General features: G+C 27.2%; 1 protein-coding gene across 1 annotated transcript; it reads left to right on the top strand.

Annotated features, from left to right (window-relative positions):
- Positions 1-193: 193 nt before the first annotated feature.
- Positions 194-2,060, top strand: LY79DRAFT_644564 (general alpha-glucoside permease). Its single transcript, XM_060562425.1, has 4 exons — positions 194-525; positions 582-1,306; positions 1,365-1,381; positions 1,441-2,060. The coding sequence occupies exons 1-4, from the start codon at positions 331-333 to the stop codon at positions 1,983-1,985; spliced, it is 1,482 nt and encodes a 493-aa protein (XP_060407189.1). The 5' UTR covers positions 194-330; the 3' UTR covers positions 1,986-2,060.
- The last annotated feature ends 11,599 nt before the right edge of the window (positions 2,061-13,659 follow it).

Genomic DNA, 13,659 nt, shown 5'->3' with positions numbered 1-13,659 from the left:
TGGACTGGCCTGAACCCTGTCAACTCTCTGTTTTTTTTTTCATAAAGGTACATAGTACAAGTAGGTTCTTCACTGGCAGGGACCCCCCCTTAGACGCTTCTATGCAGTAAGTGAATATTCGAGAAGCATTCGGAAAACTGCAAAGAGTAACTCTGCTGTTACGCAGCTGGTGCGGTGTAAGCAGACGGCGACAAGACCTCCCTGTCTTTTTCTGCATCTAGAACGGAGCGATCGGGTAACAACACTGGTTCAAGACCGGCTCCTCAAAGTAAACAATTCTCTTGCTCCAAAACAGAGTCATTCTTATCATCAGTAGCAGCCAGTCCAGCAATGGCTGCACCTACAGAGGAACCATGCCTTACACCAACAGAAAGCCGCCCCTCCGAAGAACATGAACAACTCTTATTCGAGCTCGAGAACGACCTCGAACCGCACCCAGTACTATCCACACGTCGTCTTCTTCTCTTAACATGTCCCAGCCTCGGGCTCCAAGTCTGCTGGTTTCTACTACAATCAAGTGTCACCGTGTGCCATCCATCCCTTACTCATCACCAACGGAGTGATCACTGACAAATGATTAGCCCTACATCCGCTCCCTCGGGCTAAGCCCCTCTCTCATTGCCTTGATCTGGGGCCTAGGCCCTATCTTTGGGGCCTTCGTTCAGCCCATCGTTGGCCAGCTGAGTGACGAGCTCCACCACCCACTCGGCCGCCGGAAGCCCGTCATGGTGGTCGGCGCTCTCAGCACCGTCATCTCCATTCTGCTAATGACCTGCGCCTCCGACCTCACCGCGCCGTTCACCGACACATCGGCCGCAAGACCCTGGCAGCCGCTTGCACTGGCCGTTGTCTGTCTGGTGATCACTTTGTTGGGGTTAACCGCCTATTCCGTTGGCGTCCGCGCTATCGTTGTCGACATCTGCCCGCAATCCCAACAATCCGTCGCTGCCGCCTGGTCCATGCGCTGGAACGTTCTCGGGTCTGCCGCTCTCTCCGTTGTGGGCTTCGTCTCTACCATGCAATCCTCTGAAGCTGACCCTGTGGTCACGTTCCGCACGCTGGCGTGCGTCGCGTTCATCTTCTCTACCGTTACTGTCGGGCTGGTCTGTCGATTCGTGCCGCACGATGCCACGCAACCTCTACAGCAGCCCAAATCCGGGTCCAGCATCCAGCGGGTCTGCGCCATGCGTCTGCCAGGTGAGCTGGCCCAACGCTGGCGGCGACTGCCGCCGCTGACGGGGAGAGTTTGCGGTGTGCAGCTGGTTGCCTGGCTTGGCTGGTTTCCCGTGTTGTATTACATGTCTACGTAGGTACTGCCCGCCTTGTCTTGTCCGGATCCAGAGACGAACTAACGTAGCCTACAGATACGCATACGAAACAGGTAAGCTCCCAATTTCCCCCTTTAAATACTTCGTTCTGTTCAAGATTGACACCTACTAGCACTATCTGAATTCCTTCAAACTCCTGGCCTTGAGGCTTCATCCCTAGAGAGCCGAGCAAAATCCTACTCTCTCTACGCATCCCTCTCTTACTCCACGGGAACCCTCCTGTCTACCCTTCTCCTGACATTTGTCTCCCACATCCTCGTTTTACTCCACCCCGGCAACCTACCACACCTTTGGTTGCTATCCCAACTTCTCGCAACGATCTCTCTCCTCCTGACGATTCCCTTTCAAACTTCCACAGCCTCTCTCGTCCTCCTCTTCCTCATCGGCGCAACCCAGGCCGTGACGATGTGGGTTCCGTTCGCGCTAATCAACACCGAGCTTGCCGAGATACCTATTGGCGTGGCGGGTGTTCAGGGGCTGCACAATATGGCCATTTCGCTCCCGCAGATCATCAGCTCACTGCTTTGCTCAGCAGTCCTGGCGGGGTTGGACTTGCTTCGGGTTGGAGGGAACGTGGTATGGTTGTTGAGGCTTGCAGCAGTGCCAATTGCCTGGTCAGCGTGGTTAATTTGGCAGTCCATTAAAGCTATCGCGTAAGGCTTAATTCTTTATTAAGGACATAAGTTGTTCTGCTTATCTCTAGTGGCTTTCATTTCTCAGCGTGTATGAAGCCGAAAATGGTTCAAGAAAATAAGGGCCTAAGTTAGTAAATATACTTTTGACTAACATCACCAAGTTGAAACTTTGAAGACCCAAGCACATACATATTGATTATGTTGTTAAAGACTTCTTAGAAATTAATTACATTTGTATTATTAGACACTAACTCTCCATTGTATTTATAATAGTCCAGCCAAATAGATACAGATGAGTATGTACTCTATACTTCACTGTAATAACACTTTTTTCTATATTATGAAAATACTCTAAACAGGTTGTCTTATACATTAAATTCTCCCTAAGAAATATAAAATTAAATATTATTAAATATATTAAATTACTATAGGAACTATACATAGAGCGTATATTATATAAACAATAAAGTAGTTCTCTCTTTAAAAGATATTTAAGTAATTAGAGAGTTAGGTTTATAATAGAGATTCTTACTTAGAAGTAGAAAATATTTAAGGTTTTAAATATATTTTCCTAAAAGAATAAATATTAAGATTACGTTTAAATAAAACATAAGAAATATTACTTTACTAAAAAGTAATAACTAAGAGATTAGTTATATAACCAATATATATAATAAGTAAGTATATTAATTTAGTAAGTATACTACTATTATAACCTAATAAGTTATAGGCAACATTAGCCCTACTAAGCTAAAAGCATAGGTAGTATAGCCTTTATACTAAGGAAAATAAACAAGGTTATCTAATAAATAACTCCTTAGAACAAAAGAACTATAGTATAAGTTATATAAAGATAATATAGGATAATTTAGATATACTCCTTAGTAAAGTATATATAATAATTTATAAAGCGTATATAGACTATAGAATTCTATATATAACCTTATTATTAGTAACACCAAGGGATAGGTTAATATAGTTAACTATAGATATTAGTAGCAATTAATAAATAATAGGGGTAACTATAGTTCTCTATTATATATAAAGAAAAGAAGGATAATTATTATAGGTTAGTTAGTTAAATAACTAACTTATTACCTATAAATCCTTAGAGAATCTATAGCTAAATATCTAAGGATTTACTAGCAATAAGTTATTAGGGTTAACCTAATAACTCTAATATTTATCTATAATAGTTAATATTATAATACTAGTAACTTTCTATAGTACTAGAAATCCCTTATTATTTATATCTAAAAGAATAGCTAAAAAACATAATAAAAACAAGAAGCTAAAAAGTATTTAATACTTTTTGCTTATATAGTCTATTATATATAAGAAACCTATTTATTTATTTATATCTCTAACTACCTGTTACTAACTAGCTTCTTTAATATATTATTTAGTAATAACTTTATAAATCTATTTACTAGGTTATTACTACTATAAATCTATTATATTTTAAAAATCTTATAGTGTTTATATAACTAGTAAAAGGCTATAATATCTATTATAAGTTACTTCTTCTTTATAGTACTAAGTAAGTATAAGTTAGTATAAAGTATTATAGGTATCTATAGTAGCTTAAGGTAGTTAGTAATTATTATAAGAGTATTACTAATTATATAGGTAACATTAGCACTAGTAACTATCCTATAGACCTTAGAGGTAAGTATACTATATATAACTTTTTATACTTTATTAAGCTAAAGTAAATAATATTACTAGTTAATTTAAAGCTTTTACTATTAGTAGTAGGTTACTTAATAATTTATTTATTAGTAAGAACTATAATAAAGCTAAGTTAAAAAGTAAAGTTATTATTAGAATATTAATACTAATAATTATATAACACCTAGTTAGTTAACTATAAATAGTTTATAATTTAAGGTTAAAGGGCATAGACTAGTTATTTAGCCCTTAGTTATATTAAGAGGGGATTATACTTTTTAGTTAGCTAGAATAACTTAAGTTATACTTAAGCAGTATATAACTACTTTATATAATAATAGTAGAGTAGACCTATTTTAGTTACCTAACAAGAAGTTAATTTACCCCTATGTTTTACTAAGTATATATATATATAAAGCCTATTTAACACTAATTAGTAGTTATATAGTAATTATAGATTAGTAAAAGTAAAGAGTTAAGCTATATTATATAAAGAGTTAGTTTATATAGTGTCTAACTATAGAAGGCTAAAGAACTACTCCTTATTATAACCCCTTATACTAAGATAAGTTATAATTTATATAAAGATCTAGTTTATATAGTGCCTAACTATAGAGGGCTAAAGAACTACTCTTTAGGATAACTACTTATACTACTTTCCCTGTATATAATAGAATAGGAAGACTATACCTTCTTGTATATATACAAGAAGTAAGTAGTTACTACTATAAGTATATTACCTTTATTAACTAGATATTATATAATTTAAAATAACTACTAATATATTAATATAGAACACCTAGAGCTAGAGAGGAACCTACCTAAGAAGAATATATCTTTATATATAAAGATATATTAGAGGTAGTAGTATTATAATTATAACCTAGAGATCTTAAATACTACCTTAATACTAGACTAAACATTAGGACCTTACTAATAACTTATCCTAGAAAAAGATTATAATATATCTAGTGTATAAGATATACTAGATTATTATATAAATCTAGACTAACACTAACTTAAGGTATAATTATAATTAACTTTAAGGACTAGATAGCTAACTACTAGAAGTATATATATTATATATACTTTAGGGAGTTTATTAGTAAATTATAAAAAGAGGATCTTTATTAACACTAAGATAAAGCCTAAGAATAACAAGTAGTTAACCTTATATAATAACTTTAAGAGTAATATTAGAAGAAGTCTAGTAGTTATATAATAAATATACTAATAACTACTATTAGTAATCCCTAAGCTACTATATAATAGGACCTAGCTAAGACACTAATAAAGTTAATTAAACTCTAGGATACACTAGTAGCTTAAGGGACTAGAAAGCCTATTATATAAATAACCTTATATAAAGTATAACTTACCTAGGAGGTAAAAGTTTCCTAAGATCTTAAAGCTAAACTATACTTATACCCTAAAGAATATCTATAACCTTTTACTAAAGTAAATAATTAATAATAGACTATATAAACCTTATATAATCTTTGTCTTCTAAAAAGGCTAAAAAAAGAAGAAAAACTATATAAGAAAGCTATATAATATACTTTATAATAAGGCTAAAGTATTTATTAGTTTTACTACTATCTCTAGATTATAGAAGACTAATACTATACTATTTTTCTAGATATCTTATCTAATTATATAGAGGAGTTTTACCTTTATTATATTAGACCTATATAAAGGTAAATAAAATATATACTATACTAGATATATACTTTAATACTAGTGTTAACTATAGTCTTTATTAGACTAATTAGACTACTATATCTTTATATAAGTTAAATAAGAGAATCTAGATAAGACACTAATAGAAGTACTAGAAGTATTACTAGACAAGTTACCTCTTATATAATAAGCACTTAGTTTAGGTTTCTAAGGGAAATTATACTTTATATATAAGTTACCTAGGCTTACTAAGGTATTCTAGAGCTAGAGACTACTCTTAGTAATCTTAAGGTATACTATTTATATAAAAGTTCTTCTTTAATCTTAGGGCTTCTCTATAGGTTACCTTAGACAAGAGGACTATATTATATAATATTAACTTTATAGACTAAAGGTATACTTTAAACTATAAGATAAACTATAATAGAGACCTTTATATAATTAACTACTTTACTAATCCTTTAATAGAGAGAAAAGGATAAACTATTTTAACTAAGACCTTTTTATATAAATATACCTAAGAAGTGTTTTATATATAAGAAGAAAAATACTAGTTAACTAACTATATAAAGAAAAATATAATATATAAAGACTTAATACCTTTAGGTATATAATAATTACCTAGGACCTATATAAAGACTTTATAGCCTATCTCCTTAAAGTAAAGGAGAAAGCCCTATAAAGGAGAAAGAGGAGAATAATAACTTATATAATAAAGAATAATTCTTAGATAACTAAGAAGTCTCTTAGTATTTACTAACTTTAGCTTTCTTTTATTATATAACTAGTAAAGATATATTTTAGCTCTAAAGACTATTAAAGTAAGTTAATTTTACTTAAGGACCCTTATTATATAATATACTAGGGAGAACTATAGGATACTAAAGTAGCTAAGTTTTTAACTATAGGAAAGCCTAGGTACTAGTGTACTTAAGAGAGAACCTATATATAAAGATCTCTTAGAACCTAGGTTCTACCTATATATAATTTAAGTAAATAACTCTATAATATTAATAAGAACTATAGAGATAAAGAACTAGCTAAGAATAGTTAAGTATTATATCTTAACGCCTTAACCTTATTTTATTTTTATTATATAATATAATTAACTAGGTATATACTTTAATAATATTACTAACACTATTATATAAAAAGATAGTATATATATACCTATTATATAAAAATAAGGACACCTTTTCTTTAACCTTAGTTATATAGAGGCTTTAACCTTTTTTACTAAAGAGTAGCTCTAAAGCTTTATAGATATTTAGACACCTTTATATAGATTAACTTTACTAGCTCCTAAAGAACACTAGATATAATAATATTAATATATTAATATTAGAAAAGATCTAGAAGTTTTATTATTATTACTAATTATATAACCTAGTACTATAATATTTTAAGTTCTTTATTAAGGATAAGAGCTACTTTAACTATAAGATAGTTATAAACATTATATAACTTAAAGACAAGAATATACTATATATTATTAATATAGAAATAAGTTTTTAAGGTATAACTTTTCTTAAATTATTATCTATATAAGACACCTAGAATACTCTCTTAAAGTGCTAGATAGCTATATATATAGGTCTACTAGACTATATTATATATAACCTAGGTATAAATTTTATATTAGAAGAGTTTAAGAATAATACTAAGATTATAGGTATCTTATATAAAGAAATACTATAGAAGCCTACTAGGTAGTTAGTAAAGTAAAAAAGGTATATATACCTTTATAATATATATATAATATACTTTATAAGGAACTTAGCTATAATATAGACAAAGAGGTTATTCTCTAGATAGCTATAAAGGCCTTAAATAATACTATTAGCCTACAAAGGATTATACTAACCTTTTTATCTTTAGGATATATCTAAGGATTAATAAGGATTTACCTCTATTATATAATATTACCTAAAAGGCTAAAGTAATTTAGAAAGCTATAAAAATACTATAAGGTATTTATATAGAGGTAAAGATTAACTATATAATTAACACTAGAATAGCCTAAATCTCTAGGCTATACTATTACTTTTTATCTAGAGTAAAGTCCTAGTGTAAAGAGAAAGAAAAGATAAATAGGCCTATATAAAATCTAAGGTATTAAAGATATATAATTACTATTAATATAGTAAATAGTTCTACTTAGTTTTATATAATATATATTAAGCCTTATTATAAAGAACTAACTCTTAATAACCTTTAGATAATAATATTACTTAACTAACTTTATAAGAGTAACCTAGACAAAGGGAAAGGCTAAAGAAAGTTAACAGAGGCCTATATAAAGATCTTAAAGGATATTCTTAACCTAAAAAGAAAAGGATTACTATAACCTTACTATTAAGCTTTACTTAATAATATTATTATAACTCTAGGAGCTCTATATAAAGAGTTAAATAAGGTTAAATTAATTCTTTAATAAGACAAAGTATTTTAAAGGTTATATAATATAACCTAAAGGACTACTAAGGTATCTATATCTATAAGATATATATAGTACAAAGGTAAAGAACCTTAATAATAACTATATAAGAAATCTAGGCTTATTATACAAAGGTTTAGTAATAAGGAGAAGAAATTACTTTTTACTTAAGCACTAACTATCTAAAGGATAAGCTAGTGCCTTATACTAGCTCTAGGCCTAACCTTTATATAAGACTATAAGTACTAAAGGAGTTAAGAGATATTACCTAAGTATATACTTAATTAAGGACCCTCTTAGTAAATAATTCTTATATAACTACTAAAAGAGTTAAAAGAATAATACCTAGAAGATATACTCCTTTAGGTAGTTTTACTATTATATAGCCTTATAAAGTTAGGCCTATACTAGTATAAGACCTATATTAAATACTATAAGAGAAGTTAAAGGTAACCTAGTCTATATATAATCTATACCTATTATATACTATAGATAAGGATAACTTTAGAATTATAGTTATATAAACTAATAATACCTTTTTATTTATAACTATATAATTTTAACTAAAGAAGAAGAGAAGTTATTAAAGAAAGGATTTATATAAAGCTAAAGACTATTTTATCTTTAGGAACTTAGGCTAACTTTAATAGTAAATATATTTATATATATAATAATAAAAATATTACTTTTACCTAGAAAAGTTAAGTCAATTAACTATAGTTAGTTAATAAGACTTTAAATAATTCTCTTTAGTAATATATCTCTTAGAGGGCAAAAGGAGTATATATTACCTTAATCTATTAACTAGAGGCATTATATAATCTAGTAATTACTACTTAGACTAAGGAAAATACCCCTTAGGTAATTAAGGACCTAAATATATAAATTAAATAATAAATAGATAACCTAGAGAAAGGACTTACCTATATACCTCTTTTTTTTACTTATATAAAGATATATATTTTACTAATAGATTATTTACTAATAATATAGACTTAACATTATAGCTTAGTTTTATTATTATACTAGTAAAAAAAGTTACTTATATAAAGACTAACTTTAAAATCTAAGGCAATATTATCTATTAGAGCTTTACTAAGTGTAAAAGAGTTATATAAAGTGTACTTATAAGTAAGCTCTATAGTATAATAATAGGTTTTAATAGTAGGATTACTTTAAGTATAACACTTAATAAGATCCTTTGTACACTTAATATTCTAAGGATTCTAGTTATTATATATTTAGACTTTTATTTATTATATAAATACCTTATATAATTAGAAATAATAGACAAAAAGTAACTTATAATTAATATTATAAGCCTATATAAATTATATAAGAAGAAAAAATATTAAAGGTTAAATAGATTAATAGAAGAGATAACCTAGTAAATATACTTACTAAGAAATTACTTAACTTTAGCCTTAAAAAGCTAGTTAATATAAATATACTAAAGATCTAAATTAAAGTATATATTAAATAAATTAAGAAGACTAATTAATAATTAATTTATATAAAGTATTTACCTTTATACTATAAAAAGGGTATTATTTAACTCTAAAACCTTAAATATATATTCTAAATCTAACTAGACTAAAGACCTTAACTATAACTAGAGTATATAAATCTACTATATAAGAAAATATATTTCTACTAGGTTATAGAGAGTATATAAGCCTTTTATATTTACCTATTACTTAGCTTATATAAAGGAAAATATACCTTAGATCTAATCCTAATTAAGGATTAGGGGCTTAGTACTAAAGCTAAAGAAGAAGCCCTTTTTTTAATACCTTTTCTTAAACGCTTCCTTAGTGTACAAAGGTTTTAGCCCTTAGAGACTAATAGTTTCTTATAGTTACCTTAGCTATTACTACTATTACTAGAATTACTACTATTATTACCTAAAGAAACCTTTTCTTAGCTATAATAGCTATATTAAGCTCTATAGCTTATCTAGATATACTTACTATATACTTTTCCCTAATAGTTATTTAGGTAATAGTAGTTAGTAAAGTAGTAAAGTGTATTATTTATATACTTTTAAGAGTAAGCCTATATAAGTTAACTATAAGACTAAATAAGTATTATATAAAAGTAGCCTTTATATTAAATTACTTTAGTAATTAACTTTTAGATAAAAGTATTAGTATTAAGATAAATAGTAATATTATATAAAGGTATATTAATAACCTTTTATTCTTTATCCTAAAGGTTTAATAAAAGTTAGTATATATAAACTATAACAAGGAAAAAAGAACCTTATATATTAATAGCAAAAGCTAAGAGAAAAGTATAGTTTTAGGTATTACCTATTAGGATATAAAGCTAGGTTATACTATTCTAGTCCTATTAAACCCTAAGGGAACTAATAACTAAAGGCTAAGGTCTAAGCTAAGCTATTATAATATATAAAAAAGGTCTATTATAAATTAGTAAAGTTAATAATAATAAGAAGAAAAAAATATATATAAAGTAATAAATAATTAATAAGTTAAGAGAGAAGAAGGAGTTATTAATTAATTAATATACAAGAGAAATAAAGAAGAAGAAGTAGTAAAGTTACTATACTAGTAAAGTTTTATATATTATTTATTATTATTAAAAAGCATAAGGAAAAAAGAGAAAAAGAGGAAAAAAGAAAAAAAGGTAAAAGGTAAAAGGTATTTATATAAGAGGAGTTAAGGCTACTAATTATATAAAAGAAAGAAAAGTATATAAACATAAGGTAAAAGAAGAAGTAAAAGTAAAGTAAACACTTGTTATATAAGTAAGTAACTATTTAAAAATAACTAAATAGTAAGGTATATATAAAAGAATAGATTTAATTAGCTTAGTAAGTATTACTTTATATTTACTCTTAGAAAGGGTATATTTAGAGTTTATTTTTATTTAGATAACTTTATATATAATAGTAGGCTACTAAAAGTAAAGTTATTATAAGAACTAATTAGGACTATCTAATTAGTTAACACAAAGGTATATATAATTATAAAAGAAGAAAAGTAAGTGTTAGAATATTAATACTAATAATTATATAACACCTAGTTAGTTAACTATAAATAGTTTATAATTTAAGGTTAAAGGGCATAGACTAGTTATTTAGCCCTTAGTTATATTAAGAGGGGATTATACTTTTTAGTTAGCTAGAATAACTTAAGTTATACTTAAGTAGTATATAACTGCTTTATATAACAACAGTAGAGTAGACCTGTTTTAGTTACTTAACAAGAAGTTAATTTACCTTTACGTTTTACTAAGTATATATATATACAAAGCCTATTTAACAGTTATAGTTATTTATAAATAAGCTATTAATAAATATAAAAAGCTTAGTAGTTATAAGGTTAATTAGTAAAAATTATAAGCTATAGTTAAGGTTTTTAATTTACTATTTAATTTAGTAGTTTAAAGCTTTAATCTCCTCTACTATAGGTAATTAGTGTTAAATAGTAACTAAATAGTTAAAGTAGGCTTTAGGTTAATAAATAAAAGTAATATATATACTATAGGTATATTACTAAATATAATCTTATTAAGCAGTAAGTAATTTCTTATTAATAAGTTAAAGCTTTTTACCTTAGCCTTTTTAGTAAAGGGTAAGCTTATTATTAGTAGTAATAAATAATATATTACTATTAAAGGTAATAAAGTTATTAGTTATAAGTAACTGCTTAGGTTTTACTATAAAAGTAGCCTTCTTAAGCTTCTTCTCTTTATAGGTAAAGAATTTACTATTTATAAGGCTAATTATATTATTTATTTATATACTAATTAATCTAAAGTTATTATTATTAGGTAATAATATTAATAAGTAAAAGTTAAAAGTTAATAAATCTGTCTAGAGATTCTCTTTATAATAGTAGTTATAAGTTATCTACTAGTAGGTTTTTACCTCTATAATACTATATAATAGCTTAGTTATTATTATTATTATATTTACTAAGTAAAAATAGTAAATTTATATAAGTAAGTAAATAAAAATAATATAATTTAGTAGTATTACTAATTAGATATATACTTAGGTAATATTATATAACTAGAGAAGAAATCTATATTAAAGTAGTAAAGAAGTAAAAGTAAGTATTAATTACTAGGCTATTTACTAAATAGTAAGTAACTATATAAGAATTATTTTTTTACTATTATTTATATAGCCTTAGATAATAAGCTATAATTTCTTATAAGGCTACTTATTTTTACTTTTTACTTTATAGACTATATATAATTTAAATATATAGGTGTTACTATAGGATTTTTTATTATAGATAATAATATAAAATATACTAACGTATATATATAGTAAGTAGTATATTATAGTAAGTAGCATATGTCTACCTTATTTCTACTAGCTTTATCCTTATATTAACCTTTCTCTATGTACAACAATAGAATCCTCTTCTTAAGAAAGCTAAATTATCCTTGTAATTATAGCTATCTAAAAAAACCAAAATCTATTTGTACAAAAGGCAGCCTTTATCTATAATATACCTAAAACTACACTTTGTTATTAACACGCTAGAAAAGTTATATAAGCTAAGACGCGTTTAAAATTAATAAAGATAACTATATCTAAAGAGGAGGTAATTCTTAAAAAGGTTATTAACCTAATTAATTAAGGATTTCCTTTGCAACAAGAAGATATATAAGATATAACTAATTAACTTCTTAACGTATATAATAGGATATATATTAGACCCTAATAGGCAGAGAACTTTATATAACGACAACCTTAATTAAAAATACAATTTTAACGTTAGATTAACTATTAGAGGGCCTTAGCTAAGGATCCTGTAATTATATAAGGCTAGTTTACACTTATATAAAACATAATTATAAAGTATAGGATATAGGATTATAATATCTATAATTTTAATAAGACTAGGTTTTTAATAGGAATACTATTATATATAAAGGTTATTATAACTTCTAACTAATATAGAAGGCCTTATATAAAGTAGCCTAGTAATTATAAATAGGTTTCTGTTATTTAGGGTGTATATATAGATGGCTAGGTAATACCTCTGTATATTATTATAAAAGGTAAATATTACCTTTTATTATAGTACCTTAATAGTAAATTTCTAGCTATATAGTGTATTTACCTAAGTAAAAACAGATAGACTATAAACAAGATTAGCCTAGATTAGCTAAAGCACTTTAATTAGTATATAAAGTCTTATACAAAGGGTACTTATTGCCTTCTAATCCTAGATAGCTATAATAGCTATAAATTAACTAAATTTAATAACTACTGTACTAAAGAAGGTATTATTACTTTATATATACCTCCCTATTTATTATATAAGCTTTAGCCTCTTAATATTAGCTATTTTAGCCCTTTAAAGCACTTATATAGTAAGGAAATTAAGAAAATAATATAGATATAAATTATATATATTACTAAGGATAACTTTTTTTCTACCTTTAAAGTAGTATTCTTTACTTTAATAGGTAAAATAAACGTACAAGTAGGTTTCTAATAGGCTAGTCTTATACCTTTTAATCCTAAAGTTATTATTTTTTGCCTAGATTTTAAGCTAAAGACACTAACACTAGTTAACTTATATCTAACTAGCTTAGGCTTATAGGACCTAAAGATACTAATAACAGTAATTAAAGGCGTATAAAGCTCTACCTTATTAAAAAAAAGGATTAGGGACTATTAAGGAAGTTTACTAACACTAATATACAAGGTAATTAACTTATAGTTAAAGGTATTAGTAAGTTAGTATATTAACTTACTATTATTAAGGTAAAGAACTATTAACTTTATACAAGGATAAAGGTACTTAGTAAGCGCTAGAGGGCTAAAAAGACCTAACTATATCTTAGAGGATCACTTAATATAGCTAAAGTAGAGGTACTATAAGGAGAAAAGGACATTATTAAAGCTAGAGGTAAGGAA

This window comes from Colletotrichum navitas (genome assembly GCF_030913465.1).
Source record: "Colletotrichum navitas strain CBS 125086 chromosome Unknown LY79scaffold_175, whole genome shotgun sequence".
Classification (NCBI taxonomy): domain Eukaryota; kingdom Fungi; phylum Ascomycota; class Sordariomycetes; order Glomerellales; family Glomerellaceae; genus Colletotrichum; species Colletotrichum navitas.
The sequence above is the reverse complement of the archived record's forward strand: the minus strand, read 5'-3'. Positions and strand labels throughout refer to the sequence as shown.